The sequence below is a fragment of the Chionomys nivalis genome, chromosome 17, assembly GCF_950005125.1.
Source record: "Chionomys nivalis chromosome 17, mChiNiv1.1, whole genome shotgun sequence".
NCBI classification, from domain to species: domain Eukaryota; kingdom Metazoa; phylum Chordata; class Mammalia; order Rodentia; family Cricetidae; genus Chionomys; species Chionomys nivalis.
The window spans coordinates 60833281-60860687 of record NC_080102.1 but is presented as its reverse complement, the minus strand read 5'-3'; the positions used below and the strand labels follow the sequence as shown (position 1 = coordinate 60860687).

The 27407-nt window shown below is 52.4% G+C and overlaps 1 protein-coding gene across 5 annotated transcripts; it reads left to right on the top strand.

Annotated features, from left to right (window-relative positions):
* Nucleotides 1-571: 571 nt before the first annotated feature.
* On the top strand, nt 572-26303 carry Znf385a (zinc finger protein 385A). 5 transcript variants are annotated; one of them, XM_057792153.1, is made up of 8 exons: nt 572-701; nt 7500-7636; nt 19486-19596; nt 21774-21936; nt 23683-23925; nt 24397-24566; nt 24732-24827; nt 24953-26303. In XM_057792153.1, the coding sequence occupies exons 1-8, from the start codon at nt 692-694 to the stop codon at nt 25181-25183; spliced, it is 1161 nt and encodes a 386-aa protein (XP_057648136.1). In that variant the 5' UTR covers nt 572-691; the 3' UTR covers nt 25184-26303. The 5 variants fall into 5 exon arrangements, with proteins under 5 accessions (XP_057648136.1, XP_057648139.1, XP_057648138.1 ...); XM_057792155.1 differs by having other exon boundaries at nt 669-701; nt 7504-7636; XM_057792154.1 differs by lacking the exon at nt 572-701 and adding an exon at nt 6479-6588.
* Nucleotides 26304-27407: the final 1104 nt, after the last annotated feature.

Below are 27407 nucleotides of genomic sequence, written 5' to 3'. Positions count from 1 at the left end.
TCTCTAAAAGGTTGTTCCTTGCTGATTCTGACTTTCTGTCGTTTTCCAAATGCCCTAGCGATCGCCACTGCAAGCGCCTATTTATTTCTACTTCCTCAGGACCAGGGCCACTGACTGCAGTCTCTTCCCTCGGAGATCCACCTCGGATCCCTCTTCAGACCCCAAACTCACCTCTGATACCCAATCCCGACATCCTGCTCCGAAGCGGAAGAACAAACTAGGACTCAGGCATCCTCACTGCATTCCCTGGACACAGTGGGACATCACTATTCCACTCAACCCGGCCTCTGACCCCTCCCGGAGCATTTGGAATCCTGGCCCCCTATCTGCCGAGAATGCATCTTCCTGCCCTCATACTGAACCCCTCGGGAACCTAGGCATTTTAGTTTCCAGCCTCCTCCATCACCTCACACTTCTTGATCCCCAGCACCAGCTAAAGCGACATCTTAAAGCCCAGAGATTGGGGGCGGCAACCGAAAGGTTGGAGGAAGTGGGAGGCGGCCAGGACGCCTTCTCGCGGAGCCCTGGGTGCCAGGGTGCCCCCTCCGGTCTTCACCTGCTGTGGGCCCCGCCCCCGCTCCGCCTCGGCCCGCCCTGCTCCTTCCCGACTCCTCCCTCCCGTACCCCCAGTCCGGCCAGAACGGCCCCCGGGACAGAACGACGCGGAACCCCGGGCGCCTGGGTCCTCAGCATGATCCTCGGTGAGTGGTCTCCGCGGCTCTGGGCTCCGGGTATCTAGTTCCCTCTCACTGGGTCACCTCCCCCGCCTCCACCTCGGCACCGCGGTGACTGCGGCCGCCTGTCTGCCACCCGTTCCCCCTCCCCCCTCATCTGGCTGCACATCTGGGGTCCCCTCTTCCCCTCCTTCGCTAGCTGCGGCTTCTCCTGGTAATCTTAGGGAGGGGCAAAAGGAAGGCCGAGAGAGTGAGACCCCCGCCCCATAATGAGAGTATTGCGTATTCATGAGGCTCATGAATATTATAAGACGGTGTATGAGAGACTGGGGAAGGGGGCTGGTCCTGGCCTGGTGGAGTTGAGGTAAAGGTTCTGACCCGTCACCCCCAGCGCCTTCCCCCACCCTTGGCTTTGGCACTCCGACAGCCTTCTGGGCCCAGGATAAGAAGGAAAGGAGGAAGTGGGGGGCGGAGGGAGAAGATGCTGGGTGTAGCTTCGAGGTGAGTGTGGTGGGAGGTAGGAACCTGACCGGTGAAGATAAGGGGGCTGGGTAAAAGAGCGGGTGGGAAACTGTCCATCCCTGGCTCTTGCGGCTTAGATCCTGTCTCCGCAGCCATCCTGCCCCGACACGCCGGGACCTGCCCCTCTCTCCCTGCGCTGGCTGCCTGGGCCCTTCTTCCCCTCTTTCTCCTTCCCTTCCACCCCAGACCTGGGTCGGGGGCTACAGGAGACCGGGGGACGAAGGAAAGTCGGAGTGGGGGAAGGGAAGTCCCGCTGGGCTCTGACAGCCAGCCTGTCAGCCTTGGCCACCCCATCTTCATGACCTACATCGGAAAGGGAGCCCCAGGGATGGGGGAGGAGAGGGCCTAGCTGTACTCCGGGCTCTGCAGCAGCCCCTGCCCACAACCCTGCCGCCACAGCATTGAAAAGCCTGCTATGACCTCTGACCTCCACCCTGGCTAGGCCGGTTCCAGGACCCTGTTTATGGTGGAGCCCCCAACACTCTCAGACACCTGTGGTCTCCCTGCCCCCACGGAGGACATCTGGCTCTACGCTGATAGGCTATGCCTGGCTCTCATCCCTCTCCCGAGACCCTCTGCCCTGACTTCTTTTCTTTCCATTGACTGTGTGTCCCACTAACTCCACTAGGGTCTTTCCCACTCGGCCCTCCTCCCTCCATCTAGCTGCGGTGTGGTCTCGGCCTCTCTGTGACTTTGATGCCTTACCTCCAGCTGGTCATCCATCACAGCTACTTAAATGAATGAGAGAATCAAGGCATGAATGTCTGTCACCCACCTGTCTCTAGCAGGTGATCTGCCCTTCTATGACTACTGCTCCAACTCCAGGGGACACCCCAACATAGTTCAGACTCAGGACCCCAACACATAGGCTCCACATTCTGCCAGCCTGTGTGATTCCTGTGTTCTAACTGTACCTTGAGCCAGCTGAAGAGTCTACATCCTGCTTGCCCAGAGCAGGCGAGGCTAAACCTTGTTGCCCTAGTCAGAAGGCCCCAGATAACTGTCAGAGACCTGGAAGAGCTCTGCCAACACCCAGCCACAAGAAGACTGAATCCAAATTCTCTGATATTGGACCCTGCCACCAACTGGCCTCTACCATCTCCTTGGAGGACACTATAATTAACTCCTTCCTAGTGTCAAGTCCATAGAGGGGTGGGAGCACCCCCCCATGTCCCAACCTTCTTTAAGAAGAAAGAAGCGGGTGGCCTACTTGCCAGGACTCAAGACCTACCTTTAAAAGCATAGGAGGGTATTCGGGTCTGAATGCTAAGGTCCCTGAGGCTTTTCCAAGGCAATCCTACCTAGCTCAGCTGAATGTGGGAGTTTAGGGCTATAATCTCAGCAGTCTAAGGGAGGAGAGAGGTTATTGGGAGTTGAGGCCAGTCTGCCTACAAAGTGAGTTCAAGGCCAGCTTGGCCTACAGAGTGAGAACTTGCCTCAAAACAAAATTAAAACACACAAGAATCAGGGCCTCAGCAGGTCCCTGGTGGCACATACCTTTAATTCCAGCACTGGGGGTGGGGGAGGCAGGTGGATCTCTGTTAGTTCGAGGACAACCTGGTCTTCAGAATGAGTTCCAGGACAGCCAGAGCTACACAGAGAAACCCTGTCTCAAAAAGTTAAAACAATAAATAAATAAATAAAAAGGAAAGAAAGAATCAGGGCCTCAAGGTTCAAGATGGCAGTTTCGAGTTCACATTCCCTAGGCTGCCTTAGTCCTTTGCAGCTAAGTTCCTGGTTTAGTGAGAGGGAGGCCCTTCCACTCAGGTCTGCAGTCAGCTCCTCCCATCCTAGGCCCCACCTCCCTCAAGGCCCCACCCCCACCCACAGATACCCCGAGGTTATTAGGGTTGGTGTTTTTAGTTGTGCACAATCATCCACTTGTCTCTTTCATCTTTGACTTCAAAGCCTTTCCAGCCCTCAGCCTGTCTTCTGCCAGGATGAAGGAATTGAGGCAGAGGGGACAGATTCATTGGACTGGACCAAAAGCATAAGACACAGGAGTTCAATGCTTCCCCCACCAGTCTGACCCTGATGTTAGACATTTCTGGGAAAGAAGCTAAAAAGCCTAAAGAAGAAAAGAGGTGGTTAAAGATGAAATCTCCATCTCTTGTTTGGCCTCAGAACCTGTTCCCATCTTAGCCCCATGGTGTGCCTTTCACCACGAGGGACCCTAATCACCCACAGCCCTAACTCCAAAACCTCTCTGATTTCTGTGTCACCCTTGTGAGACAGTCACTAAATCACAGCCCTGCCCTAAAACCTTCCCTGATCCTGCCCTGCCCAGATGGGCCACTCCTGGAGACAGCTCAGTTCAAGGCAGACTTGCTGGGATTGTTCCCATTCTCTACACCAGACCTGCCCAGCCCACCCAAGACGACCCAGAAGCCACGGCTCAGGATCTGGTCAGACCTTTTAGGGGAGGAAGGAAAAGAGCTGCCCTCACTGAGATGCAGGAAGCTAGGTATGGCTTGACTGTGAGATACAGAAAGCAAAGTACCCAGGGCTAAACAGGGTTTGGGGATGGACAAGATGATGCCGCCCAGGGGTCTGTAGGCTCGCCCCTGTCGAGTGTCTTAGAAACTGTCTTGTATAGAACATGTAACAATCCCCTGTGGAGCAGGGTGGGGCTCTGTCTGCTGGCGGTAATTACACTAATGAGCTTCCCTCTAGAGTGGCCTGCCCTAGCCCAATCCTGACTCCTCCCAACCCTGCCTAACCTGGGTGCCACACACACACACACACACACACACACACACGAGCGCACAACTTGCTCTCCTTCTCTCCCTCCAAGTTTCCTGCAGCCCTCACCTCCCACATGACAAAAGCCTTGGATTTGTCCCTTTTCCCCCTGCCCTTCCTCCTCTTCTTTCTTGTCTTCCTTTTCTTCTCCAGTCCACCCAGAAAAGCATGATGTTTTGAAAACCTTACTCAGGAGCAGGACCCCTTCAAATTCCATACTTGCTGTGTGACCTTGGTCTACTAACGCCCCCTATCTGAACCAACTGTCATCATTTATCATAAAAGAATTCATTGATTCAGCAAACATTTATGGAGCCCTCAGTGTGTCGTGCCAGCACTTTACACAGACTCGTTCAATCTTGTCATCAGCTCTCGGAGGCAGGTACTGTTGCTCTAGTTTGACAGATGAGAAATGAGAGTGAGCCAGTCAGAGACCAGCTTCTACTCATCCAGTTAGCACAGTGAAACCATCTCATGGGACGTTGTGTAGATAAAGTCCGCTCAATGGATAAGCCGCAGAGGCTGGAGAAATGGCTCAGTACCTGTATGGTAGCTCACAACCAACAGTTAACTCCAGTTCCAGGGGATCCAGCACCCTCTTCTGGCTTCTGGGGGCGGGGTACCAGGTACACACAGTACACTTTGATACCTGCAGGCAAAACACTCATGCACATAAAAATAATGAAAATAAAAGTAAGTAATTTTTAAATTGCCAGTTGTGGTAGTGCACACCTTAAATCCCAGCACTGGGAAGGCAGAGGCGGGCAGATCTCTTGTGAGTTTGAGACCAACCTTGTTTGTATGTCTGCATAGTGGGTGCCAAGACAGCCAGGATAGTATTTTTAAAAAAAAAAAAGAAAGAAAAGAAAAAGAAAAAATAAGCTGAAAAAGTGACAATTATTTTTCTCAGAAAAGGGCGGATGTGCCTGAGGCTCTAAACCAAGAACCCTGGAGCTCTTTTAGCGTGGGAGGGCAGTGAGGTGCCAGAAACTGAACCCAGAGCCTCCCACATGCTAGGCAAGTGCTCTATCCCTGAGCCTTGGCCCCAAAGATCCCTGTTCTGCTCATCCAATTCTTAAGATGCCATCTGCACCTCTCCCACCTCAGATTTCAGAGTGGAGGAGCCATGAGAGTCGGGGGACAGCCCCACGCTAGTGGCCACCTCTCTCCCTTCTCACCCCAGCCCTGCTCCCCATGAGTTCCAGGCTCCGGGGAATTGAGTGGCTTCTGTGTGCTCTCCTCCATCTCTCCTCTAAAGCTAAATGAGGACTCCACACCCAGGAAAAGCGAGGAATTGCTTTCCCCATTCTCTGCTTAAAACAGATGCAAGCCCGTGCTCAGCTCTCCAGCTCGGCATCAAATGAGAGCCCTCTGGGAGCCGTGTAGCAGAGGAAGGATTTGCTAGAGTGTGACAGATCTTGATTTGACTCTCAGCCCTGATACTTAAGGCTGTGTGACATCAGCCAAGCTTTTTAACCTCTCTGATCCCAGTCTTCTCCCGTGCCAAATGGGAGAAATAATAGTGACTACTTCATGGAATCACAACCAGCTCCCAGACTGCTGTCTCCAAGCTGACATGTGTGTGCTAAGACTCCTGTTCATGCCTGGTTCCTCACGGTTCCTTGAACGTTTTTCTATGACTGTTTCTGGAACTTAGCTCTCTCCTATAAATTGGATTTTGGGAGTGGGATCCTAGACAGTTGACAGCCAGCGACAAGGTCAAGGTGCCAAGCTGTAGTAAGTAGACGGTGCCCTGGTGTGGAAGTGCCAGGCCCAAACCAGCTGCTGAGAGAGGGAGCAGGGGACACAGCAAGCACTCGGGTTTCTCTCACCATTCCTGAGGCTCGTTACAGCTGCTCCGGTGTGCCAGGCAGTGAGGCGGGGTGGGGCACAGAGGACCAGGAAGAGGAGATAATCAGCCCGTCTGTCCCTGTCTTCCCTTCTGTTCTCTGCCCCGGGTCTTCCTGTCCTCACCTAGCTCTCCGTCCTGCCTGTCAACGTCCTGCTGGTTAAAATCCTTCCCACTTTCCACCCCTTAGCTTTTCTGTGTCTGTCCCTTTTCTAGTCAGTTACTCCTGCTTCTGCCATGCTTTCGCATGTATATTCTCTCTCTCCCCCTCCACAGACGCGCACACACGTGCACGCACACACGTATGCACACACGCACAGCATTCCAAGTGTAAAGTATCAGAAGAGAAAATGGACAGGAGGCGTTCAGACCCCCAGCAGTCAAAGGCCAAAGGCAAACATCCTATCATCTCCTTCAGACTTAGAATTTGGAAACTAAGCTACCAGCAGCCTTGACCCGTGTCTGCCTCAGGCACACTGGCCTCCAGTCTTGGCACTGGGTGGAAGAGACAGACCCCTCCAGACCTTTCTGGACCTCATTCTCCACCCCCAGCTGTGCCTGAACCCTCCCCACCCCCTCCCTCTCGCTTCAGATTCCCCTAATCCCTGCTCCCCCGCCCTCCCCTCTGCCCCACTTTTCCAGGACTCTGATTGGCTGATTCTGACTGGGCTGGGGGAGGGGGGATGGTAAAGGAAGGGGGCAGAGGGCAGAAGCAAGGGAAGGGGACACTGTCAGGCCCAGGCCCCTAGGGGGCCAGGGCCAGGCCACTGCCTGGAGGGCAGCAAGTACCAGCTACTGAAGGTATGACAGGGTGTCTCTTTGGAGGGAACAGGAAAGGATCCTGGGGACCTATTACCCTAGGAAGGTCAAGGGAGGTCCAGGGCCAGCCATGCAGTCTCCCGGTCTGGCCTTTGTTCCAGAAACCCCTGCTGCTGGCAGAGGGCGCTGGAGTAGTGGAGGGTGGCAGGAACTGCCCAGTTTCAGAGGGAAGCTGGGCTAGCAGAAAGCCAGAGAGGGTCCTGAGGGCCTTTGAGCTGGGTCCTTCAGGACTCCAGGGGGAAAGAAAAGGTTTCATTTCCCCTTGGGGTCACATGCAGGCCCTCCTCTCCCAGAGGCTTTGGCCGAGGTTCCTCTTGCAGAGCTGGAACTGCTTTGCCTACCGGGTGAGACTAAGGAATCTGATTGAACTGAGGGGCTACAGAAGGGCTTAGAGCAAATGGCCCCAAAGATGGTGAAAATTACTCAAGAATTATGACCTGAACAGCACCATAACCTTGGGAGCCAGATGCAGCAGCCTCTTCGGTGTCCTCCTCTGGACAGTGGGATAAGTCACCCGCTTGAATCTGCTCTGGGGATGCAACAGACCTCTAGATACCCAGGAAACTGCAGACCAGAGGGGGGAGCTGGGGATTGGGTCCAGGGGCAGGCTGTCTGCAGAGCAGGTCTAAGCTTCTCGCGTCTGTAAAAAGCCTGAAGGGCTTGGAGAAAGAGGCTGCAGAAGGGGGAAGTGAAAACCACCCATAAGGAAAGACCAGCCTGTGTCCGCAGGCCCACAGTGGATCCGCTTGAGCAGCAGGGGAAGTGTGTGTATGGCTCCCACTCGGCACAGTTCCGAATACGGGAACCTCATCTAGGGAGTAGTGCTATGAATTTGGGTGACGCTTCCAAGCTTCAGTCTCCCTATCCCACAGAATGTTTTCTCTGCCCTTCAGGCAGCCTGAGCCGGGCAGGGCCCCTCCCACTGCTCCGGCAGCCCCCCATCATGCAGCCCCCGATGGACCTCAAGCAGATCCTGCCCTTTCCACTGGAGCCAGCCCCAACTCTGGGCCTCTTCAGCAACTACAACACAGTGAGTACCGTCCATTGCCTCTCCCCTGCCCTTTGGCATGTACCCTTCACTTCCAGTCCACCACTGCACTTTTCTCCTAGGCCTAACTCATCCTCACTTCCTGTGAGCCTATATTCCTCATGTCCAGCCACTGGATGGCAAGCATTTGCTGGCTCTGTGGTGCTATAGTAACTGCAATAACAACAGAGTATTTGCTGGGCTCTCCCTGTCACCAGACACTGCTCTGTAACACTGAGGCCTCCTCCGTGAAGTGCTCAGCCATGCAGAGAGTAAGGAAGCCGAAGCAGTAAAAGTGTTGGGGAAGAAAGAAGGGGCGAGAAGGCTAGCACAGCTGTGGGACTTCTCCTCTGTGTGTGTGCATGTCCTGTATGTTTGTATGCCTGTGTGCAGGTGCACACAACACATATGCAATTGCACATGTGGAGGACAGTGTGGACTCCGACTAGTTGGCCCGTGAGCTTCCACCATGTTCCCTCTACTTCCCGTCTGACCAGAGGAGTGCTGGGGTTGGGGATGCACACCATGGCATCGAGCTTTTTATGCAGGTCCTGGGGATAGGCTTACACAGCCTCTCGAGCACATAGCCAGGTGGGTAGGATCAGTTCGTTGTAGAGGGTGACAAAAGTCTTCAATAATCAATAGGAAAAGCGACAGAGAATATCTGCCCATTCTCCAGCAAGAGTTGTGGTTGAGAAAGATGACTGTGGTAGCCAGCGAGGGGAACAAAACCTGGAGGAGGCTGTCTGGCCTCACAAGCCTCAGTGGGCAGTAAGAACGGGAAAGAGAGGAAGGAAAGACTGGTGGGGTGTTTTCAAGGAAATCTTGACCCACCGTGGTAACCAAGTGGTGTTGAGGGAATAGGGAGTGGAGGAAGGGAAGCTAAGGATGAGTCCAGGGCTCAGGCCTCTGTGACTGGGAGGAGGAGATCCCCTGAAAGAGACAGCCTAGCAAGGTAGACACTAATACTTCTGTTTGACAAATGGGGTGGTAGAAGCTGAGGCTCAGAAGAGTTTAGTAACTGACAGACATTGGTTATCACAGTATGTGCCCAAAATGTAATTGAGGAAAGCCCTGAATTTGAAGCTTAATACTGCAAAATGAGGCGTGGCGGGGCACACCTGCACTCAGGAGGCTTAGAAATTCAAGATCTTCCTCAGCCTGGCATACATGAGACCCTGTCTTTAAAAGGAGACACAGATAGAAAGGGAGAGAGCATTCTCTTTAGCCCATAGCGCAACCCCCAAACTCCTTCCAGAAACCCAAACCAGCACTTGCATTGCACTCTGACTTTTACAAAGTGTTCGAAACATCTTAACCTTTCCAGAATCCTGTGGGGTAGCTGTTGTTATCAGCCTCATCTTACAGATGAGGGAAGCGAGCACTGACTGTAAGAATGGCATTGACCTAGACCCACGCTGACAGGAGAGCACACCGAAGACAGCTATATCTTAGTGACCCTACATCCAGGGGCAAGAGAGGCACGTATGCAGTAAAGCAGGAGGGTTGTAAATATTGTCAGAGAAAACACTAACGGGGATGCGATTTCAGCTGGGTGTGGTGCACACACCCGCAGCCCCACACAGGAGATAGAGGCCAAATCAGGTAGGCGTTTAAGGTTATTTTCAGCCACATAGAAGGTTGGAGGCCATTCCAAATTTCATAAGACCCAGTCTCAAAAAAAGTGGGTGAAGGGACTTAAAATGCAGCTCGGTGGTAAAGAACTTGCCTAGTGTGTGAGTGTGAGTGAGATTCTATGCTTGATTCCCAGCACAGGGGGAAAAAAAAGAAGAAAAAGAAAAAAAAATTTAAAGCAACTTAATGAAAACACAGTGGTGAACATATTATATTCCCATAACTACACCCGGTGTTGAGGCACAGGGATGAACATATTATATTCCCATAACTACACCCGGTGTTGAGGCACAGGAATCAGTTGGTCACTGCTCTTAGCTAGCCCATGGTTTAGCAGGAATAAAAGCAAGTTAAGTATAACTTGATAAAGAGCCCTGTCCAAAGCATTTAGCTTGCATGGGACTACAAGGGATGTCAAGAGAAGCTTGCTGGGTGTAGGGAACCTAAGGGGCCAACTGGAGTTAAGCAGGATAAAAGGAAGGAGAAAAAAGGACTTGACCTTGCTGGGACAAGGACTCAGGATTGGGCTCTAAAGAGTCATTAGTAGTTTTTATTTTGTTATTTGGTCTTTCGAGACGGTTTCTCTGTATAGCCCTGGCTGTCCTGAAACTCACTCTGTAGATCAGGCTGGCCTCAAACTCACTGAGGGCTGGAATTAAAGGAATGTGCCACCACCAGCTACTTATTTTGTATTATTTGGTTTCCTTTTTAATTTTTTTGTATTATTTGGTTATTTTGTATTATTTGGTATTATTTTTTGAAATAAGGTCTTACTGTGTAAACCACACTGGCTCCAAACTCTTGGGGATTCTGTTTCAGCCTCCCAAGTGCTGGTATTTCAGACACGTGTCATAACACAGCATGTTCATAGGATTGTAAAAGTGGCCTTCGAGAAGGCCTGGAGAGCTCAGCTGCTCTTCCAAAGGATTTGGATTTGATTCGCAGCCCCATCATGGCAGCTCACAACCATCTGTAAATCCGGTCCCAGGGGATCTGGTACCCTCTTCTGGCTCCAAGGGCACCAGGCATGAATGTGGTGCACATACAAACATGCAGACAAGATACATACAAATCCAGGCTTGGCAGCACATGCCTTTAATCCCAGCACTCGAGGCAGAAGCAGGCGGATCTCTGTGAGTTCAAAGCCAGCCTGGTCTATAGAGCAAGTTCTAGGACAGCCAGAGATACAGAGAGACTCTGTCTCACAAAACAAAACAACAGCAAAAATAGAATATCCCCAGGAAAACACTTCCTACACATAAAATAGAATGAAGTAAGAGAAAATGAAGGAGGTAGCTATAGAGAACATTCTGGATTGAATCAAAAGACATGAACAAGAGCTAGAAAATAACATTTGGGAAAGCACAAGTGAGCTGATGTCACCACAGTTGAAGGGCGGGGAATGCGGTCCTCTATCTAACCCTACATTCTTCTTAGTCTCAGCAGCCCTAGTACTGTCCCCATCCATAGATGAAGAAACACACGGGTTAAATACTCACCTGAGACTCATCTTAATTCATTCGTGTACATTTTTTTGTTGTCTTGTTTGTCCTTTGGGTTTTTGCCTCTGCCTTTCTGGTTGGGATTCCATCCAGCTATAGCCTGGGGTTTCTTTCTCTTTAATGTATTTATGTCTGTGTGTGCTGACACATTTGTGCACGCGTGAGAAGGGCAGAGAACAACTTTCAGGAGGCAATGTTCTCCCTCCACTGTGGGTTCTGGGCTCGAACTCAGCTTGTTGGACTTAAAGGCAAGGACTTTCATTCACTCGGCCATTTGGCAGTCTACAATGGAATTTCTGATTCCTAACAGTTCCATGGTGCCTCTGCTTCCAGAGGAGACAGTGAAGGCTGTGGCATAGCAAGCTGAGGCTGTAGCTCAGAAGGAGAACTCTTTACAAATGTCTTCTCTTCAGTTATGTGTGTGTGTGCAGTGGGTATGTGTGCACACAGTGGGTATGTGTGTGTGCGCGCAGTGGGTATGTGTGCACGCAGTGGGTATGTGTGCACGCAGTGGGTATGTGTGCACGCGGGCAGGTGTCTGTGGAGACTATCTCACATGGGTACTGGGAGTGGAACTCAGGTGGGGTCTCTGGAAAAGCATCAGGTACTCTTAACTGCTAAACTATCTCTCCAGGTCCCTCAGAGGTAGAGCTCCTGTCTCTGATGTATGAGGTCCTGGGTCCAATCCTTAGCACTACATTAAAAAAGAAACTGAATAATAATCAATGAATTGGGCATGGTGGTTCCACCTGTAAGTGCAGAGCCCAGCAGACAGAAGCAGGAGGGCCTCTGTTCCGCTCATGCCTGAGCTACCTAGCAAGACAATCTCAAAGCAAATTGACAGAAGGGGGGGAGACTGCTCAGTGGGTCTGAGGCACTTGCCATGCAAACCTGGGGATCTGGGTTCAATCCCTAGAATCTACATAAAGGTGGAAGGAGAGAACTAATCCCACCTTCCTCCCCATGTATGATGATAAAATGAAGACCTAAAGCCAGGCCTGGTGGTAGCACTGGCCTATGCCAGCTGTTCAAGAAGCTGAGACGTGAGACGGGAGTCATTAAACAACAAAAAACTAAGAAGGATCACAAGTTCAAGGCCAACCTGGGCTATAGAGTGAGACTCTGTTGAGAGAAAGTGAGGGGCAATGGCGGGGAGCAAGATGGCTTAGTGGGTGAAGCTGCTTTCCATGAAGCCTATGACCCCAGGAATCCACGTGTGTAAGGAGACTGATTCCAGTACACACACACACACATCCATAGATAATGCAAATTAAAACAGAATTTAAAAAAGAAAAGAACAAGTTATAAAATAGTAGACTTGGGCGTTTATATCTAAGTGCTAGGGTGTTCACTGGCCTGGAATTCACTATACAGATCAGGCTGGCCCAGAACTCACAAAAATCCACCTGCCTCTGCTTCCTGAGTTCTGGGATTAAAAGCGTGTGTAACCGATGCCCCGCACCCTAGATAAAATACCCCTTATCATGTCATCTTTTGTCATTCATGAGCGCTGGACCCAGGACTCCACGAGTGCTGAGTCTGTGTGTAGATGCGCAAGCCCCCTTTGTAGAGTAACCCAGTATCTGCAGATAACCTACCTATCTGCTGCACATTGAATTGCATCTGGTTACTTATAGCATACATTACAATTGTATAGTTTAGGTAATAATGACAAGGAAAAAAAGTCTGGGGATGACAAGATGGCTCCACGGGTGAAGGTGCTTACTGCCAAGTCTGAGGACTTGGGTCTTACCTCTCAGGATCATGTAATAAAAGAGAACTGATTCTTGCAGGTTGCCCTGTGACCCTCCCAAGCCCACTATGGCATGAATGTATGCATAAGAGGTCTCCCATACACACAAATAAATGCATGTAATATAGTTATTATTTAATGTAAATGTAAAATATTTAGTATTTTACTACAGTCTGTAGTCAGGATGTAATATATGAGAAGAATAAATAAAATTTAAAAACTATTAAGGGAAGCCGGGCGGTGGTGGCGCACGCCTTTAATCCCAGCACTTGGGAGGCAGAGGCAAGCGGATCTCTGTGAGTTCGAGACCAGCCTGGTCTACAAGAGCTAGTTCCAGGACAGGCTCAAACCACAGAGAAACCCTGTCTTGAAAAACCAGAAAAAAAAAAAAAAACTATTAAGGGAAAAATTTTACATGTTCAATATAGGCATGATTTTTTTCAAATATTTTCAGCATACCATCAATTGAATCCACAGGCTTAGACCTCAAAATATGGAGACCCAACTTTATTCTCTTCTGTATTTTGAATGTTTTTGTTTTATCAAGCTTATGTTGTTGATGTATACTGTTTAAAATGTATTATTATTGCGTGCATGCGTACACATACTACGGCATGTGGAGGAGGCCGGGGGCCAGCTCCTGGAAATGGGTTTCTCCTTCTTTTTCCGTGGACTGAACTCAGATGCTCAGACTTGCATAACAAACGCTCGTATCATCTAAGCTGCTCATTGCCTCTCTCCTTCCCTGCTCCCCACCCCCATCCCTTCGGGATTTTTTTTTTTTTTTGGTTTTGTTTTGCTTTCTTTTTTTTTTTTTTTTTTTTTTTTTTGAGACTAGATTTCTCTGTGTAACAGCCCTGGCTGCCCTGGAACTCACTCTGTAGACCAGGCTGGCTTTGAACTCACAGAGATCAACCTGCCTCTGCCTCCGAAGTGCTGGGATTAAAGACATGCGCAACCACCTGGATGTTTTGGTTTTTTGAGACAGTGTCTCTCTATAGTCCTGGCTAATGGCTAGCCTGTAATTACTACTGTCCATCAAGCTAGCCTCAAATTTGTACTGATCCTCATGTCTCTACCTCTCACGTCATCTGAATCATCATGGCCAGGTTTTATTTTTTGAGACAAATTCTACTATGTAGCCTAGACTGGCCTCCAACTCACAAAGATCCTTATGCTTCAGGCTTCTGAGTGCTGGGATTCCGGGTATGAACAGCAAGCCTTCTTTTTATTAAATTATCCATCTGTCTATCACTTTATCTGTCTAGACAGATCTCACTGTATAGAACCAGGTTGGCCTCACACACAGAGAGCACCTGTCTCTCCCTCCTGAGTACGAGGATTGAAAGTGTACACTACCATACTAGGCTTACATTTTATTTATTTTGTGTTGTGGGGGTGGGATGTGTGTACATGCCATGCATGCACGTGGGAATTAGTTCTCTTCCTTCCACTGAGTTCTCCCTCTGCTGTAGGTCCTGAGAACTGAACTCAGGTCCTTAGGCTCAGCAGCTGGGGCATTCACCCAATGAGAGCACACACACTTTTCAAATGCAGAATAGAAAACTAGTCAAGACAGATTTGGAGCCAGATGTGGTGTTCAACACTCAGGGTGCGAAAGGAGCACCATGAATTTCAAGCCATCCTGGGCTACGGTGGTGAGTTCCAGGCCAGCCTGAACTAAAGTAAAACTTCATCATAAACACAGAAAGAGAGGAGTCTGGGGATATAGTTCAGTGGTAGCACACCGATATGTGTGAGATCATGAGTCGCAGCCCCAATACCTCAGGAGGAATGAGTAAATAAATTATAGTTAATAAAGCCACGAGCGTGAGTAGACCTGGGAGTACAGCAGGTACAGCACCATCTTAGCACCTGACTTCCATGGTATAAATTAACGTTGCACTGTACACACTTAGGCAAGTCATTTAACCGCCTGAACCTTAAATTTACCAGCTATAAAGGAGATACTGGTGAGGCATGGCAGCAGGTGGTGGCGGCACACACCTTTAATTCCAGCACTAGGGAGGTATAGGCAGGTGGATCTCTGTGAGTTTGAGGCCAGCCCGGTCTACCTAAGGGAGCTCACAAGTTCAAGGACAGATTTCAAAACAGTCAGATAGCCCAACAAATATGCGTGTGTGGGGAGCAGAACAGTGCTACATCTACAAGGTTGCATGTGCATTCTATCACAAAATCGGGATGCCTAGCACAGATTTAATGTTTGACCAAAGTTTTGCTGCCTGGTCACTACTTACTGCTACTGGTATTTAAGGGAAAGAAAGGGAAAATAGGAGGACCAAGGCCGCAGCCTTTAGAAGCTGAACTGGGTAGTGGGAACAGGAGGCGACTCTGGCCAGAGACAGGAGCTGGCCCTGGAGGGCTGGGAAGGCAAGTCTGTCCTTAGAGGTGGAGAGCAAGGAGAACGTCAGGCTGCTGCATGAGGAATGAGGACTGCAGACAGGCTGCTCACCGGCCTTGGGAAGGACTGTGTAGCAGCTAAATCCGTGGCTTTGCAGTCAGGCTGCCCAGGTTTAAATTCAAACCCCAGTTCAGCCACTTACTAGCTTATAACCTTGGGCAAATTACCTAACCTCTCTAAACCTCAGTTCCTTCATCTACACAGTAAAGATAATAATAGTACCCACTTCAAATCGCGGTTGTGGTGATTAAATGAGATAATCCAAGCAAAGAGCCCAGCGCAGAGCTGACACATTCCAAGGGCTCAGTCGACAGTAGGTGGTGGAATTATGGCAGAGTCTCTCTCTCTCTCTCTCTCTCTCTCTCTCTCTCTCTCTCTCTCTCTCTCTCTCTCTCTGTCTCTCTCTCTCTCTCTCTGTGTGTGTGTGTGTGTGTGTGTGTGTGTGAGAGAGAGAGAGAGAGAGAGAGAGAGAATTAGTACCTCCCTCCCTTTCTCCTTCATGGGTAGTTCTGCCTCTCAGATATTTTGCGTTATTGTCTTCCCTCATTCTCTCTCTGTTCAATACACTGTTTGCCTTTGCTACTGGACATCCGTCACTGTCTCCCAAAGTCGACCCTTCTCAAATCAGCACCCAGCTTCACTTATCTCTCTGGTCTGGTCGCTGCATTGGTCTCTGTTCTGGGTGAGGTAGGCGCTATGAGACCCAGAGACAGAGGCCTTGTCCAAGGAAAAATGAGGTGTCCTGGCTGTGGGGATTCTTTGGCCTTCTCGGTGCTGTCGCACTTGGCCACCAGAGGGCAGCAATTACACGAAGCGCAGCTCTGAGAACCTGGTGCTAGGGCAGGTGAAGAACCCAGATGAGGTTGGAAGAGGTTAAGTGGCGACGTCCACAACTCTGAGGGCGCTTCTGCTCAGGCAGCGACTGCACCAACCAGAGAAGTCGCTAAGAATCTTGGGTACCCGGGCTTGGTTTCCAACCCATGTGAGAGAAGCGACTTGTTAAGGGCGGGGTCGCAGAGGCTGTGCGCCGAGAAAACTGGGAAAGGGTTGTTTAGAAAAAGCTGTCTGTCAGCAGAGGAGCACAGAGCAGGGAGGAAGGGTTGAAAGAAAGGACAGAGACATGTCTGAACTAGACAACACAGTCATGCCCAGGACTGGGGCGGTCCCTGGGGACCCAGGAAGGAACCCAAGTGCTGGTAGCCGAGGTCATCGGGTCAATGCCCCTGCCGCTTGACCGAGAGGCCCCTAGCCGGAACAAGGCCTTCCCTGGAAGCAGCGTCTGGCCGCGGTCCCCAGCTTTCTCCGCCGGAGCCCCCTGGCTGCCTTCGCCTGTGCCCTGTCCCCGCCCCCGGTCCCGGCCCGCCCTCAGCCCCGCCTCCGGGGCGGGCTCCGGACCGCCCGGCGCCGCCTCCCCTCCTCCTAACCAGCCGGGCCTCACAGCCCCGAGCCGCCCGGGCAACGAGCGCCGCGTCCCCGGGCCGCCCGGCCGGCCAGGCTCGGCCCCCGCCTGGGTCTGCTGACCCGGGCCATGGAGTCGCGGCCGCCAGGGCCCCGCAGGGTAAGCCACCCGGCCCCTCCCTCCCTGCCTCCGCGGCTGCCGCAGCGCCCCCCCATCCCCGCCCGCCCTGCGGGGCCGGCCACCTCTTCTCTCGCCCAGTCCTCCGCTGTCGCCCATCCCCCACGCGGCGCGGCCCTCATCGATCTCTGGAGCCCAACTGGCGCCCCCGACTACTGCCACCTTGCTGGACACGCTAACCTCTGCTTCCCAGGTCCTTGGAATCCCCCAAATCTCAGACTTGCCTCTGGTCCTGCACCTACCCTCGGATCACTACGCTGCCCAGCCCTCTCTTCTCCAGCCTTGCCCTCTTCCAGCAGCCCTTCCCCACTTGCTCTTCGGACACCCTCAGCTCCCTCTTTCCCGTGTCAACCCTGTCTGCTCAGGTCTTTCCATCCCTGCCATTCCACCCCTTTCCCTTGCCGTCTTATTTGAGGGGTGGGTGGGGTAGGGAAGTGGGTGGTTGAACAAGGGGTAGTGGGTTCCATCCGATAAAGACCAGTGAGAGAAAACCTAATCGTAGTAGGCCCCCCCTGCTCCTGATCTGGTTTCCCTCCTCCTTGCCCTTCCCTCCTTGCCTGATTCGTTTTGCCCCAGCTTCAGGGAGCCAGTCCCCTTCACCACTGTTGGAGGGCAGGTGGGAGAGTCTGACAGGCTGTGTCTAGGCCAGCATCCTAGAGAAGGGTCTCTGGAATGAAATGGGCCTTGGGAGATGCTGGCCTCCACCCTCCCATAGGGAGCCTTCATCTAGGTCACCGGGGCCTCCTGACCTTGGTCTAGAGGAGCACCTCAGTGGTTCACATTCCACTTTCTTGGGGATTGGGCCCTGAGCCTTCACCTTCAGCCAGCTGTCTCCTCAGTCCCTAGAAGAGAGGGTGGGGCAGGCTGCCCGGGTTCCCTCAATTCCTTGTTCCCCTCCCCTGAAGAGGGACCTGACTGGAACCTAGACTGTTAGGAGATGGGGACTGGGATAGTTACCGACTCATCCCTTCCTGGGAGCTGACTGGGATGATGGTACAGACAGAACCAGGAGACTGACTCCTCTCGCCTCTCCATCCTGTTCTCTCCCTACTGTTGTTATACGACTTAGGTTTCCTGGCCTGGATTAGGTTTCTGTTTGGGCAGAATTCCCATTCCCCACCCAGCATGTGAGGAAGCCCAGGGCTCACAAGAACCCTGGGGCAGAGCTGGGTGGGGGTGTCTCTGAAAAGAAGGGACTGAGGCGTGGAGACTAGAAGCTGGGAGCAGCACTCTGTCTCCCCTTTCTGATTAAAGCCTGCCTCCAATTTGGTCTTTCTTTCTGCCAAACATATCATACATTTGTATAGATAAACACACAGCTAAAGATCACACAACCCGACCGTCCACAGTGTCAGCAAGGCCCCCAATGCAGAGCTGTTGCTCTTCAAGAGATACACATGGGTGTCGCACTCCTCACACCCCACCCATGCGCAAACTGGTCGAAGCCTGTCTAATGCTCATGCATGGAACGCATGTACACACGACGCGCTCTTTGATTTTTTTTCCCTGTATGTGACTGGGGCTTTCAAGAAGTTTGTGGAAGGTGAAGACAGCTGCTAAGAGGGTCTGCTTCTGGCCAAGAGTAGGCCAAGAGACTGACACTGGTTATCTGAATTCAGTTATGGCTCCAGCATCCACTATTACCAAAATGGAACAGATACAGGTCAGCACTCATTCACTAGGACCCTGAAGCCCCCTTCCTGATAGTAACTCCAAGCAGCTATAGAGACTCCTGGGAGAGGCAGAGAGAAGATTCCTGTTCTGTCCCTCACATCGTCTCATGGAAAACCCTAGAACCCGAGCACAGAGAGACTCAAGTGAATTGCTAAGGACCTCTGAGTCACCAGCGACTGTCTTAATGCCCTCCCCTTGGAAAATTCTGAGAGTTCCCAGCTATTCCTAATCTCTTCAGCCCTGGCTGCATTCCAGTCTCCCCCAACCCCCCCCCCACCACCACCACCATCAGGGTGAAGAGAGAGGACAGCTCAGAGGCGCCTCCCTGTGCCTCTGGGCCCCTAGCTGTATCCCTTGACAGAAGAGGCCTCAGAGGCACTCCTGTCCTCTTGGCTGGAGGCTGCCACTCTGCTAAGGTAGGGTGAGCAGAGAGGGTTCCCAATCCCTACAAGCCATCAGCTCTGTCCTGAAGTCCTGCTAATGCTAATAGGGAGAAAAGGGTTCAGAGGTCTTTAGCACACTCAGACCAGACCGCTTCCTATTCTCTTCCCTGTTCTCCACCAGTAGAACCACCAATTCTCTCCCGAGTTCTTGTATTCCTGTTAGAAGCTGCTGACTTAGAAATCCAGAGATCCACCAGGTGGTGGTGGTGCACACCTTTAATCCCAGCACTTGGGAGGCAGAGGCAGGAGGATCTCTGTGGGTTGGAGGTCAGTCTGGTCTACAGAGCAAACTCCAGGATAACCAGAGCTACTAAGAGAAACCCTGTCTTGAGAAACCATAAAAGGAAAAAAGAAAAAAAGGGGGGTGTTAGGGTGAAGGTCCAGAGACAGGAAACTGAGAACATCCATCTCTTGGGACCAAAAGCTGAACTTGGCAGACAGTTGTACCCAGAGTGAGGCCAAAAAGGACTCAGGAACCCTAGAACCTCTGATGCTTTGGGACTGCCTGTCAGTGGCTTTTGACAGTTGACCTCATTGAAGGAGATAGGCCAAGGTAACAGGTGAGCCTTCGTGATGGTATAGTGAACAAGAGTGAGAGTCAAGGTCTAACTTCCATGGTGCGGCCTTGGACAGACCACTTCTACTTCCTGTGAGATGGGAGCAGTGTGGCCAGCATGGCCTTCAGGTCCCTTCCAGGGCTATGAAGATTGGTCTGGAAAGAACCAGAAAACTGAGGGTCCGAGCCTTAAGCATGTTGAGGCCTGAGGTGGAGGGCTCAGTGGTGTGGGGAAGGGAGATGGTAGATGAGTTTGCTCTGGTCCCTAGTCACCCTGCCCAACATCCACAGATGGACCCTGTACAGAAGGCTGTGCTCTCACACACGTTTGGAGGACCCTTGCTCAAGACCAAGAGGCCAGTCATTTCCTGTAATGTCTGTCAAATCCGATTCAATTCTCAGGTGAGTAGGGCGGGGCAGCCATGGGCGCTTGAGGGAGGGGCAGTGACTAAGGGAACCTTGAGAAAGAACAAAGAATGGGGACCCTGTGGTGGAAGACACTTAAGACAATAGGTCACTATGTTTTGGTTGCTTTTTTTGAAAAAAAAAAAAAAACAGTTTATTTTTATTGTACGTGCACTGGTGTTTTGCCTGCATGCATGTCTGTGTGAGGGTAACAGATTCCCTGGAAAGGGAGTTACAGACAGTTGTGAGCTGCCATGTGGGTGCTTTAGAAAAGCAGTTAGTCCTCTTAACCACTGAGCAGACTCTCCAGCCCCCTTGGTGTGTGTGTGTGTGTGGTGATAGGTGAATTTAGGGCCTCACACATAGTAGGCAAGTGCTATACCACTGAGCTGTGTCCTCAACCCCCCCCCCTTTTTTAATACAAGGTTCCTTTGTGCATTCTTAGAACTTGCTCTGTAGACCAGGCTGGCCTCAAACTCACAGAGATCTGCCTGCCTCTGCTTCCCAAATACTGGGATTAAAGGCCTGTGCCACCACCTGGCTGCCTTTTTTTTTGAGACAGGGTCACTCTACATAGTCCTGATTGTCTTGGAACTCACTAGCAAATGCCACCACTACACCCAGACCAGCTTCTGACTCCTTTTTATATTTTTAATTTCCAGACACGACTTTAGAAGTTGTTCGAGACCAGCCTGGTCTACAAGAGCTAGTTCTAGGACAGGCTCCAAAGCTACAGAGAAACCCTGTCTCAAAAAACCAAAAAAAAAAAAAAAGTTGCCCAGGCTGGCCTCTAGCTTCTTCTGGCCTTGAGCTCTCAATCCTCTATCTCAGCCTCATAAGTAGCTATGATTATAAACCTGTGCCACCAGACCTGGACATTGCTGTGTGTTCTGGCAGAAAGCAGAAAAATCCTCTAAGGCTGGCTGGCCCCTTTGTCCCTTGGGGCTGGAGCATTCCCTACTCAGAACGCCTGGAAACTTAAGAATCACGGAAGGCATGTGGCCTCTAGCCTTCCGTCCTTAGGTGCTGAGTTTGGTCTCTTTGGCTCTCCACAGAGCCTCGACCCTCTTTGGCATCTGCTGAACTGCCTTTCTCGCTTCCCTCCAACCTCCCACACACCTCCTTTCTATCTTCCCTCCAAATCACCCTGAAAGTCAGTCTCTATACCGTCCTAGACTTTGCCCATGAGGAGAATCCGCCAAGATTTCCTCCCTCTAAAGCTTCATCAGGATTTCTGTTTAGGTCCAGACTTTATAGGGTGCAAGCCCTAAAAGTTTTAGGAGAAAAACAACCTTATTCTGCTCAGTAGGGAAAAGAAAACACTGTTTCTCTATGCGGCACACACGACCACAGGCACCGCGCTGCTAGGCCCAATCTGTCAATTTTGTTTTCCTGCTCATCCACACCTTTATTTCTACCCCTGTTTAGGCGACCTTTTTACCCCAAGGTTATACATTCTTAGCCGTGACGCAAATGGGAGAGGAGGGTGGGCAGACAGTGGGTGGGCAGAGCCAGAACCAAACTGGGCCTCATTGCTTAGACTCCAGGCATCCTCTGTCCCAACCCTGACTCCATTTACCGGTGGAGGGAATAAGACTGGAGGGATAGAAAGCCAATAATGGGCAGCTCTCCCGTCTTTTTGCTCCCCCTTTTCATCCCCCATAAAGTGTCTCTGTTTTGACAGCTGTCTCTGCTGCTGTCTCCTGTCTCGAGCTGGGCTTCAGTCCAGGGTCCTCCAAGGTGTCCATGGAGCTCCAGGGAAAATGAGGCCTAGGAGGACTCTCAGGACAGAGCTAGTAAAATCAGCAGAGCAGGGTCCAGAAGAACTCAGGCTTCTAGGCCTGGTGTCTGAGATGCCAGCTAGCTGCGTGTTCCACTTTCACCAGTTCACCATCCCGTGAAGGCTTCAGGGTTTCCTCCCGCGACTCAGGACTAATCAGCCAGGTTCTGGGTATAGTGGAGAGTGTAGCTAGACCAGGTCGGGGTCGGTATTCCCAGGGACTCAGCTTGAACCACAGCAGTAATCAGATGTGTCAGTGTGGGCTCCACTCAGCAGGGGTGTAGGCAGAGCCTACTGTAGCCTGCTGAGACCACCCTGGGACCTGAAGGAGCTCTATAGGATGTAGCAGATGAACGGTGATCTCAGACTCCATGTTCTTCCTCCATCCTTGAAGAGCCAGGCTGAAGCACACTACAAGGGTAATCGCCATGCCCGAAGAGTCAAAGGCATCGAGGCTGCCAAGACCCGCGGCAGGGAGCCTAGTGTCCGAGAATCAGCAGACCCAGCTCCAGCAGGCAACACCCCCCCAAGTGGGGATGGTGTAGCCCCTCGTCCAGGTGTGTCTGAACCACTCACACTTCTCAACTGATGTCTTTCTGCTCTTTCCCAATTCCCAGAACTCCCCCTCTGCTCCTCTCCTCCCTCAATCCCCACTCCCACTAACACCCAAGGTGAGTCCTGGAGCCAGGCAAAGTGATGTCAAATTCTGTCCTGTCACCCCACCCACCCCTGCCTCAGCTTTTTAACAAAGCCCCTACTGTCTGTCCTCTCCACTGCCCAGTGGCTCAGCACGGGCCTAGGGTGAGGCTGCCTAGCAAGTATCCCCAGGAACAGGGAGCCATCCATCCACTCCTGATGAAGCCCCTCTGTGCTGGCCAAAGGGAATAGGGACATCAGAGCCCTACCTGGAGACTGAGGCCGTGTGCTCCGAGACTCCCTAAATGATTTTGGATGGACGTGTGGACTTCTTGGAGCCAAGTTAAGAAAGAAAAACTTGAAAATCTTTAAGGTCTTTTTCAACTTTACCAGAAGCAATTCCGCATTTCTTTTCCCCTCATGGCTGGTCAACCATATTTCCAAAGAACTGGGACTGAGGAAATACAGGGACAGAGAGATATCAACCACCCCCACCCTGGGATTACCACAGATACCAGTTACAGCCAAATCCAGAAAGACCTAACATTCCCCTTGTCCTCATTTCCTCTTATTCTGGCCTGTCCTTGTTGCCCCACCCTAAAAATAATGAGAAACAGGCCTCTATATCACCAGCTTGGGATCCAGGTCTCCACTGTAGCCACGCATATATATGCGCGCGCACATGCACATCACACACACTCACACGCGCACACCCTCTATCATTTAAAGATGTAGGGAGCAGGCCTAACTTCTAATTGTGCTCTGGATGCCTGATCATCTTGGGTTAGTGTATTAACACCTTTATAAAATAAGGATAAGGATGGAAAGAGCTGGTGACAGTGACAGCCAACACTTCCTGACTGCTGCTGCTTCACACATCACCTCACTGAGTCCCGGCACACTTCCTGAGGACATGGGGGAGATATTGTATGGATACTGCTTTCATAAACCATGAGGTCCTGTCCAATTTGGGATAAGGATGTGCTGTCTGGTTTGGAATGAAGACAGGAGCTGAGTGAGCAGGAGACACAAAGGGCGGTCATAGGATGGACAAGCACACAGCTGCGGGCTCGGAATTCTCTCACCACAGCCTCCCCATGACCCGGAAAATGGATCACGGTTGGAGCAGGAGTGGGAGTGCTAGAGTTTCCCCTGAAGTGCAGAGGCCCGGGCTGTGCATCTTTAATCAGCCATGAATTATAGAGCAGCCTGGATCCCTGCTTCTTCCCGCTTCGGGTCTTGTTTCTGTTTCCCCCTGCTCTGCTTACATCTGTCTCTCCTGGCTTTCCCTCCTCCTAGTTCTGCACCTTCCTGTTGCTCCTTTGTGTTCTCCTTGAGTGTTGGAGAGGGGCTTGGGAAGGGGTTGCCCTGACAGGAATCCCAGGCTGGCCAGCAGGCCATAGTGGGATGAATCGTCAGTCTCTGCACTTCCCCCTGGCTGGGAAAACTTTAGGGTAACTAAAGGTAGCCGGAGGCAGTAAGCCAGGCATTGCGATCACAACCCAGCCAGTGGCAGCTGAATGGAATTTGGCTGGGGCTCAGGGCATGAGGACATGCATGTTGTAACAGGGTGGGGACTGACTTCTGGGCCCTTACCCTTGAGGAAATGGGGGTGGATCTGCTCATGAAGAGCCATTTGGGATGACCCCATGTTTCTTCCCCAATAGTTTCCATGGAGAATGGCCTGGGTCCAGCTCCAGGATCCCCAGAGAAACAGCCTGGCTCCCCATCCCCTCCCAGTGTTCCAGAGTCTGGACAGGGTGTAACCAAGGCTGAAGGGGGAACTCCAGCCCCAGCTTCCCTGCCTGGGGGTAGCAAGGAAGAAGAGGAGAAGGCTAAGCGTCTGCTCTACTGTGCACTGTGCAAGGTGGCTGTGAACTCCCTCTCCCAGCTCGAGGCACATAACAAAGGTAAGGAACCTCTAAGACCTGCCAGTCTCCTGTCCACAGCCCACCCCACCCCCACTTCCCAGCCTTCTAGCGTCGGGGTCCTCTGCTACCAGCCAGTCTCCTGTCCACAGCCCACCCCACCCCCACTTCCCTGCCTTCTAGCGTCTGGGTCCTCTGCTACCAGCCAGTCTCCTGTCCACAGCCCACCCTACCCCCATTCTGCACCCCCACTTCCCAGCCTTCTAGCGTCGGGGTCCTCTAAGACCTACCAGCCCGTCTCCTTTCCCGCCGTCTCCCCTATTCCTTAGTCTCTTGCTTCCTCCTTCACCTTCTCCGAGACCCTCTTGTGCTTGGGAGGGGCTCATAGGGCTCCAAATAAATCCCACACTTGCCCCATTCATTCACACATTATGACTGGGAAGGTGGGCAGTAGAGGCCTGGTAGACGCGGAGAAATTTACATCTGCCCTCGTCTCCTGCCGCTGTGGACCAGGTACTAAGCACAAGACAATTTTGGAGGCCCGAAGTGGACTGGGGCCCATCAAAGCTTACCCTCGGCTGGGGCCTCCCACTCCTGGGGAACCAGAGGCTCCTTCCCAGGACCGAACCTTCCACTGTGAGATTTGCAACGTCAAGGTCAATTCGGAGGTCCAGCTGAAACAAGTGAGTCCTGCACCCATCCCAGGATGTCTGAGGAATTTGACCCACTAAAGGGAAGGGAGCTTGGGTAAGGGCCACTCAGAAGGAAATATGGCCTTAGCTGTGGCCCTACCTGTGGGGGTTACTCTTGGCTAAAAGCTCATAGCCCCACTACCCACTGCATCGCAGCACATCTCCAGCAGGAGGCACCGAGACGGCGTGGCCGGGAAGCCCAACCCTCTACTGAGCCGTCACAAGAAGCCTAGGGGCGCTGCGGAGCTGGCGGTGAGGCCTGGATGCTGGGGAGTTGGGGGACCCATGAGAGTTGGAAAGGGACCTGGGCAAGCCAGCAGCAGTTGGGCTTGCCGGACCACTGACCCGACCTCTGTCTCCCTCTCTGCCTGCTGCAGGGCACGCTGACTTTCTCCAAGGACCTGCCGAAGTCCCTGGCCGGTGGCCTGCTCCCCAGCCCCCTGGCGGTGGCTGCGGTGATGGCCGCTGCAGCAGGCTCCCCGCTGTCCCTGCGCCCAGCTCCAGCCGCACCTCTTCTGCAGGGACCACCGATCACACATCCTCTACTCCACCCGGCCCCGGGACCCATCCGAACTGCGCACGGACCCATCCTCTTCTCCCCTTACTGACCTCAACCCTGAACCCCTCCCATTGAATTCCCCCACCTCCAGCCGGGACCCAGGCCTTCGGGCTCCCAGCCCGCCCCTCCTCCTGGCGCTCCCTGAATGGTCTGTCCTTCCCCCCACCCCGAGGTACGGGGTTCCAGGAAAGGGGAGGGGTAGCGGGGGAGGGGGGCTTAAGAAGGGGGGGAACACCCCAGATCTCAGGGAACCCCGCCCCCTGTCCTTCCCTCTTCCCTAGAAAAGAGGGGGTCCGTCTCACCCCCGAGCCCCCTCGGAGACACCCCCTCCCAAAAGCCATGTTCATCCAACCCTTCCCCTCCAAACCTAGCACAAAACGGGGTTCACAAGCCATGGTCGGGCCCGGGGGGAGAACATGGATTTTCTTGGCAATAAGCGGACTCTGGGACTCCGGCCCCCCACCCCAAACTAAAGCGCTTCCGTGAACAAACCCGTCCTCCGCAGGGGGAGGGGAGCAGGCGGGATCCTGGGTCCCTCATAAGCACTTTGGTTTTACCGCCTGCAACCTCACTGTGCCCGCCCCGCACCATGCCCCATCCCAGGTCCAATCGGGCCCATAGCAGGGGCAGCAAGCACTTGGGGGCGTCTCAGGCACTTGGGTGGGACCAAGGAGATGCCCTCATAGACCCTTCCCCTCACCTTCTTACTCCCCAGTCCGGGTTCCATTCTTTTCACCAGCACCCATCGCCCAAGGGGTATCAAGGGGGGCAAGGGGTGTCCAGTCCAAGCCCACCCCCGCCTCGCCTTCCGCAAAACTGTGAGCAAAAAGCAATAGAAGCCTCGCCCCCGCCTCGCCCCACCCCTTTCCGCAGGATTTGCCGTCTGTAGCCTCCCTGATCCCAATCCCTAGACCTCATGGCTGCCACCTCCCGTGACACTTCCACTGCACAACTCGGGCGGGGGCGTGACCCCCAACCTGTCCCTTCTGTGGTTTCTGTGTGGTCAGCCCTCCCAGTGCCGACCTGGGATGGGGACCGGCCCCCACTGGCCCTCCCCTCCCTATGAACTCTTTCTGCTTGACAATGTAGCAACCCCGCGCCCACTCCACCTCCACCATTCCCTTTTCCTTCTCCTTGAAAATAAAAGTCTGGATTCGTTTTGCCCTCTGCGCCCAGGTCTCAGACTGTCCTTGTTTTGGGTGCAAATCGCTCGGAAGGTGTGTCTTAGGGTGACAAAGCCCGACAACCTAGAAGGGGAACGGGAAAACAAGATTGGGAAGTGGTTGTGTAAAGCCAGCAGAGAGAGAGAGAGACTGGGAGTCTCAGTCCTAACCTAGTTAGTGTAAACTTGGCCAGAGGAGATCCTTCCGAGTTCCACTCGGGGACTGTAGCTGAGGCTGTTGAGAATTCGCTACAACTCCACAAGGCGGCGCTAAGAACGCAGAAAAAGAGTCTTCCATTCCGTTAGTGTTTCTCGCAATTCTAGGGAGCGGAGTCTATACCCAGACTAAGGAAAAAACCCAGGCTTTTCTGACTATATTAGGAACCCACATCAACAAAACAGACAGAGGAAGCAGGGATGGGCCTCATATACTGACTCCGGGTCTGTCTTTGTCCTGTATGAACCTGAGTTTTCTACCAGCAAGCAGGATCCTTTGAGACCTCCTGTATCCAAGCCCACCGAGGCTGAGGCTGTGCCATATACAGATCTGCTCCCGTACTCTCTCATCAGGACCCAAGTGGCCTGTGTCTTGGGGCACTTGGTGTCTTGGGGGGTGCCTCTTCAACCGCAGAATCCAGCCCAAACACTAACTGACACACCTCTCCACCCCATCCCCTCATGCCTTCTGGCTCTAGAGGGTGGTGGACTAGAAAACCAAAAAAAAAGCCAAACTCAAACCCAGAGTCTGCACTGGGCCCCGGATTTCTCACTTCTCTCCCCACTTCCCAGTCTTGCAGAAGACAGGAGGGAGGGTAGGATGTGGTTGAAAGAGGAAGGAGACAGGAATAGGCCCCCTGGGGTTATCTACTGAAGTAGGCCCCAGTACATCAAATAGGTTTTTCTACTTTGCAACTCAAAAAAGGCAGAAGAGACCAGGGCTACAGAAATGACTCAGTGGTTAAGAGCACTTGCTTCTCTTTCAGAGAATCTGCGTTCAATGTCCAGCACTCACATGGCAATTAAGTAGCTGAAACCTTCTTCTGGCCTCCAAGGCATGTACACAGAGCACAGACAGACATGCAGACAAAACACCCATACACGTAAACAATTT

Bases quoted from the DNA above. Each gene is read 5' to 3' on its own strand.
- Znf385a (XM_057792153.1), top strand. The intron at 23,926-24,396 runs GTAAGGAACCTC...GCTGTGGACCAG, and splicing joins GCTCGAGGCACATAACAAAG to GTACTAAGCACAAGACAATT. The intron at 24,828-24,952 runs GTGAGGCCTGGA...TGCCTGCTGCAG, and splicing joins GGGGCGCTGCGGAGCTGGCG to GGCACGCTGACTTTCTCCAA.